Source organism: Etheostoma cragini, chromosome 12 (genome assembly GCF_013103735.1).
Source record: "Etheostoma cragini isolate CJK2018 chromosome 12, CSU_Ecrag_1.0, whole genome shotgun sequence".
In the NCBI taxonomy this organism is placed as follows: Eukaryota; Metazoa; Chordata; class Actinopteri; order Perciformes; family Percidae; genus Etheostoma; species Etheostoma cragini.
Window position 1 is genome coordinate 11,441,984 of NC_048418.1, and position 6,715 is coordinate 11,448,698.

The following is a 6,715-nucleotide window of genomic DNA, read 5'->3' on the forward strand; positions in this document are numbered from 1 at the left end:
CCATGAATTTTAAAGTAGCCCACATTTGAGAAACAAACACAAGGAGGCTAACCTAGCTTGCCTTAACAAGGCAAAGGAGAACGCCAAGCCCCCTTTCCCTGAAACAGAAGCTAACCCCGGTAACATTACGGGCATGGATGTATGGATATGTAGGGCCAGCAGCGTAACGGAGACAACCGCAGGACAGAGAACACTGCAGGCGTGCTTTCACCGGCGACCCGACAGCTGGTTAATTAATATGCGAGAACACCAAAAGCGGGAGGGAACGTGGGATAATATGTGGATTAATACTGGCATGTCTACACAACTGTGTGAGTCGATTGACTTCAAAAAGTTTGCCATTTTACTGAAACCAAAGTTCAAGACACCTGTTCATGTCTGTCTAGTCTGTTGGCTGTTTAGGTTTTTCTCCTAGAACACGTCAAACACATTCTGCACTTACTGCGGCGTCTTTTGTTGAATGTTGACATCTGTGCTCATCAACATATGTGCATTGTTTATACCGGTGTTATTGTTGAATACCTTATGAATACATATTTAAAATTTGTTATGTTTTTGTAAAGTTATTATTACACAAATAACCCATAGTATTAAAAAAACAAAACTAAAACTAAGCATTTTCAACAAAAAAACTAAAACCCGCAAACCCGCTTTAAAAACTAATTAAAATTAAACTAAATTTGAAAACAAAAAGTCGAAACAAAATAAAAATAAAAACTATATCATATCAAAAAAATTGTGGCAAAGAATCCTGATATCAATTCTATACAAAAAAAATCGTTATTTGTATTTTGTCTTTTGACGGGTGTCGTGTCAATTCTGAAGTCACTGTGTCTTTTGTTTATAGTTTCCATAAATAAGCTGCAATATCAAACCAACACAGGGTCAGGGGTTAATAGTGTGTGTGCACTACATGCTAATGCCAAATATGTTTGCTAATCTGACGTTTCAAGTATCAGGACAGATGACCATGTGGTTGGAAACCCAGAAGCCCGACTGCCCAAATAAACCTCGTGACCTGGCTGAGAGAGTCAGAAGTCTGATGGCTCAGACCGATGATGTTCAGAGAGAGTTCGCACTAGGACAAAAAACAGATGTTACCCAATCCATGTGCTTCCTGCCCAGCCAAGACAACCCCTCTCCAACCGGCAAACCCCAGATCACCAACAAGACTTCCAATGGGACATTTGACAACCTGGAAATCCCTTACATTGATGACGATGAAGATCTAACCTGCACATAACACCACAAGTTGTAATAATTGGAATATTCTCAAGTATGTGTTAATTGAAGACTTGGGTTGGATCCAATTTTCAGTTCCATTTGTCAGTGCTGCTATGGGAAAAAAAGTGCTTTAAGAATTTATGTATTCAAGGGGAGATTATACAGACTGTAACGTCATGGGTTTTATAACAGATCTGGAGAAGAATCAATAGCAAGGACTACTTAGCCTCTTGATCTACACTGTGTGTTTTTCAAGATATGTCAGAATTGTACAGTTCATAATTTAGAAAAAGGTAGATACCAGTTGGACCAGTTTGGTGAAGCTGTGTGACTAGCTGTGTCTCATCTGGAGAGAAAAAAGGACATGCTGAGGAGCAATTATGGACAGAAGTGCCTTCTTAACTAATGGGCATTATTGTAAACTCAACCACTGTGGTACTAATAGGAAAGAAATGTCTTGTAAGTGTACAAAAAAGGTTGATGGAGATTGATAGTGCTACTATATTGTACAGAGTTGAGTTGCATTGAATTTTGGTATCTCATTGAATGCATTGTTGTGCATCTGAATCGTTTCAGTTGTGTTTTTCTGCTTTTAATTTCCCTGTGGTATCTACTTACCTTTGATTCAATACACATGTAAGGGGAATGGTCATATTGCTGCGGTTTAGACTGACTGAAAATACTTCCCTCTGTCACTGTTCATGGTATTGCAAGGCTGTCCAGTTCTACCAAGTATGCAAATCTGTACATGTAGTTTTCTTTTTTTAAACACATTCCTGTACATTTTATAAGGGGTAGAAATATTGCATATTGGGGTGGAGATCCTCAGAGTTTGTCTTTTGTCACCAACTAAAATAAACTGACCATTAAATGTTTTCTGCTACAATACAAATTACTACAACCAATACTGCAGGTTAGACAACAAGGCTCAGCAAGTTAACAACAGCAAATGGCATATTCTGTTAAAACATTTGGTCAAAAATAAAAACACAAACAAAAGATAATGTACATGAATAATTGTACAACATAAAGAATGAAAAATATTGTTGGAATATAGATCTATCCACTATACAAACCAGATTAGTATTTTCAAATACTATATTACACTGATTTCATGATTGGTTATTACAATTGTATACTAGGCAGACCACTCTATATTCTTTCGACAAAAGAATTTTTGTTTTTTAGGAGACTGGGACATTTCCCACAGTTGCACACACCCTGTGGAAGATTGCTAGCACAAAATATTTCATTTTGAATTATTTCCAACCATTATCTTCCCAGAAATGTAAGTGACCACCCATAGGAATAATTTTGTTTTATGGTATCACATTTTCGTAGTTCTTGGTTATCCTCTCTAAGTATAGAAAGTGTGCCTCAAATTGCCATGGCATAATTTTTCCCATGGATTAATTGCAGGTTAAAATATGTTGAGGTAATTTTATGACCTCTGCGTAAAGCGTAATGTGTGTAAAAGGAAACAGAGCCTACCCAATGTCACTTATTTGAATTCCTTACAACAGTCACAACTGGATTTCCGCCTGGCTTCACACATTTCAAATGGGTTTTTTATTTTTTTAAATAAAATGTGAAGCTGTACATGCATTGTTTGATTTGATGGTGCCCGTTTTTTTTCTACTTTTGAACAGCTTTATAATACGTACACCATACTGTGTCATGGGACAACGGGACAACTTAATTCAATATTTTCAACATCACAAAGTACGCAAAACAAAAACCGCAGAGGCAAAGGAGTGACTGACAAGGGTTAAAAAGTATAAAATACTAAACTAAAAATCTAAAGATCATATAATATAAAAGGGAGCACGCTTATGAAATCTATTACATGTATAAAAAAAATAAATAAATAAAGTATTACAAAGCGATTGAAGGACTTCTAACACTCCACTTGCTTTAAAAGAATATGATTAATGATAATGTGTTTACTATTACTGAATTGTTTGATTGTGTTCGTGGAAGTAGCTGAACATATTGCACACTTTCTTCATAAACACAGCCACTCACCACATATGGATTTCCCTCTTTGTACACCGAACCCGCGGTGTGATGTTCACAAATCACCATTGGAGGATCAATAGTATCGTTTTCTAAACCAATCAGGCGCGCGAGTGGACTTGCGCTTTTATCAGGCAGCCAATCAGTGAGTAGTGTTGCACTTGAAGGGTGGGTCAACATTTAGTTCAGGAAGACGGGTTGAAGTGAGGTGGGGACGAGAAATCATCACTTAGCTCATTGCTAGTTGCCTTGAGCCGACTGACGAGGTGTTATGAGCTTTTTTGCCGAAATCAGTAGATTATTTCAGTTTTGATAGGTGTAACGATGACCATCTGACACCAAGAATGGACATAAGTTAACAATGACGGGGGAGAAAAAGAAGAAAAAGCGGCTGAACCGCAGCATTCTTCTTGCAAAGAAAATTATAATAAAAGATGGAGGAAGTGTGAGTTAAATATTTATTTATCTTCGTTAAGTCAGCTCGTCACGGAGCTAAACTGGCTCTCACTCGCTGAAGTTAGTTAGCAGCCTTGTTTATTTCATGAAAACAGCAGTCGTAGCGGCATTTGTCTACGGCTTTCTGTCTTTAATGGTTTGCCCCAACGGATAATGTTCACCGTTAGCTGGGTCCGCCTAGCTAACTAGCTAACGCAGCTAGCATCGGCTAATGTTAGCGGCCTACGTTTGCTAGTCGTTTACACGTCAGCTCAGATAACTAGCTGGCTTATATCAACGTTAGCTGTGCTTCTATTTTTCTTCTGACAGTTAGCTAGCTAGTCATTTAACCCAAGTATTCTATTAATGAACTCTAAAAAGTAATTCATGTTTTACGTTATCTCGCGTTTGTTAAAATCTTGTAGAAAGTACGCGTGACAGTGCATCACTGTGGGGCACAAACGAGGGTTAGGTTAACATAGCTTACTAGCATATGTGTGGTAAACTGAGTTTGTTTCTACTCCGTTGCAGCAAACGGCAAATTACGTTAAACGGCTTTTAATCTATATTTTTGTACTAACGTAACCTAGCTAATTGTTTAAAAGACAAGGTAAGGTAACAAAATACACTGTTATGCTAGCTATATACTTTTATATCCACCTAACGTTATCTCAGATACAGCATATAAGCAAACTTGTTATATTAATAATTCTTAATTTATTTCAGCGCCATTTGCACTTTTGTATTTCCCTATTGTACTAGTATTTACAATCCATTTATAGCTATTTGTTTACATGTGTCTGTGTATGTGCTTTGAGACCAACAAGAAGCCAGAGTCAAATTCATTTCATGTGTTCCCACCTAGTTGGCTATTAAAGCTAATTTTTATACTGATTGCCTGGCAGACACAGATAGCCAGAGTTTTAATGTGGTTTAAAAATGGGCATAGGTAAGACTTTTAAACTTAGCAGGGTTTGGATGTTTAAGTCAACATTTCAGGGGAAGCAAAAATATTGACTTCTGAAACAGCTTTGCAAGGTAACAAAGCATATAATGATATGGTGGCTGTTCAGAATATGGTGCTTATAATTGGTTAAATATCAGCTTGTTGTTTCTGACACATGTACACTCCTTTCTCTGGGTCATTGACGCCTGTAGCCCAGACACGATTAAACCACAACATGATGTGATAAGATTCACCCTTACTGAAGAAATCAAATAGACAACTTGAACTAACTATCATATCAGGGATCCTAGTTATTTGAAACATTTAGATGGTGGAAGAGGTAGATGTCCCGGAGTAAGGCTGTTGGCAAAGATTGAGTATGGTTGGATTGTTTTAAATACAGGGAGGCATCACTGCTGGTAATGTAATCAGTGGATTAGTGGACAGCTATGCCAAACATGCTGGGTATCCTTATGAAGACTCTCAGATTTTTAATTCTAATGAAACTATTGTTTTCCCTCAGTAATGGTCCTGTCATCCTGATTACGGCCTTATGTCTGTACGTTTTTTACATGACAGCTTCCAATGAGGTTCTTAGTTTAGATCATTGTTTTGCCTTGCTCTGTCACTATATTACTCGGCCATTAAGATTTCACTTTCAACATCCAACCCTTCCAATCCAGTCTAAGCATTTAATGGACGTAGATGCTTGTTAATCAATAGTAAAATGTGATCTCTTAAGGTCTAGCTTGTCGTCATTTCAGTGGAGAGGAAGTTGCAACATCTATATAATGAAACAGTTACAGATTGTTGCTCATTCCTTTTCAGTTAAGCTGGTGGGGTGATCATAGGTTGGGAGTTGATACTAGAAATAAAATTGAATTGAATTGAGTTTCCTCTGACATGCACCCCAGTTTCAGACCGGTAGACTGTTTTTCTGTGCTGTTTTTCACCCTCTCCACATGGGGAAATTACAAACCACATGAGTGAGTAAACTAGCAACTCGTGTCTTTGTTGTTAAATTTTCCCCGGCCTACTTTTTAATAGTCACCACAATTATCACACCTTGCCATGTTTCCTGCCAAAGGTACTGCTTAGAATCCAAGCCTACTCGTCACACCTTCTCCCCACCTTATAGACTTGTATACAGGGTTTTCCCTAGATTTGTGGAAAACTTAGGTGTACATTGCCAGGGGTTTTAGGGGTCCTCCCTCAAGAAAACATTAGGTTTTTCAATAGAAACCATTGTTTTGAACCATTACAGTGGTGGGAAAAAGTGTTTGCCCCCTTCCTCATTTCCTGTTCCTTTGCATGTTTGTCACACTTAATTGTTTTGGAACATCAAACCAATTTAAACAATAGTCGAGGACAACACAAGTAAACACAAAATGCAATTTGTAAATGAAGGTGTTTATTATTAAAGGTGAAAAAAAATCCTAACCATCATGGCCCTGTGTGAAAAAGTGATTGCCCCCCCTTGTTAAAACATACTATAACTGTAGTTGTCCACACCTGAGTTCAATTTCTCTAGCCACACACAGGCCTGATTATTGCCACACCTGTTCACAATCAAGGCATCACTTAAATAGGAGCTGCTTGACACAGTGAGGTCCACCAGAAGATCCTTAAAAGCTACACATCATGCAGCGACCCAAAGAAATTCAGGAACAATTGAGAAAGAAAGTAATTGAGATCTATCAGTCTGGAAAGGGTTATAAAGCCATTTCCGAAGCTTTGGGAATCCAGCGAACCACAGTGAGAGCCATTATCCACAAATGGCGAAGACATGGAACAGTGGTGAACCTTCCCAGGAGTGGCCGGCCGCCCAAAATTACCCCATGAGCGCAGCGACGATTCGTCAAAGAGGTCACAAAAGACCCCACAACAACGTCACTGGCCTCAGTTAAGGTCAGCGTTCATGCCTCCACCATCAGGAAAAGACTGGGCAAAAATGGCCTGCATGGCAGAGTTCCAATGAGAAAACCACTGCTGAGCAAAACAAACATCAAAGCTCGCCTCAATTTCTCCACAACACATCTTGATGATCGCCAAGACTTTTGGGACAACATTCTGTGGACCGATGAGACAAAAGTG

The 6,715-nt window shown here is 38.5% G+C and overlaps 2 protein-coding genes across 8 annotated transcripts in view; both read left to right on the forward strand.

Moving 5' to 3' along the window:
• The window catches only part of myo9b (myosin IXb), a 29,846-nt gene extending 27,748 nt beyond the window's left edge, over positions 1–2,098 (forward strand). For 5 of the 7 annotated variants that reach the window (XM_034887086.1, XM_034887085.1, XM_034887089.1 and 2 more), the window contains one exon: positions 954–2,098. In XM_034887086.1, the coding sequence (XP_034742977.1) occupies positions 954–1,243 (290 nt within the window). In that variant the 3' untranslated portion in view covers positions 1,244–2,098. The remainder of the gene's footprint in view (positions 1–953) is intronic. The other 2 variants (XM_034887092.1, XM_034887088.1) reach the window with 2 other exon arrangements.
• Positions 2,099–3,413: 1,315 nt separating this feature from the next.
• The window catches only part of mfsd14a2 (major facilitator superfamily domain containing 14A2), a 20,651-nt gene continuing 17,349 nt past the window's right edge, over positions 3,414–6,715 (forward strand). Inside the window, exon 1 of the mRNA XM_034887093.1 lies at positions 3,414–3,685. Coding sequence (XP_034742984.1) covers positions 3,602–3,685 — 84 coding nt within the window. The 5' untranslated portion in view covers positions 3,414–3,601. The remainder of the gene's footprint in view (positions 3,686–6,715) is intronic.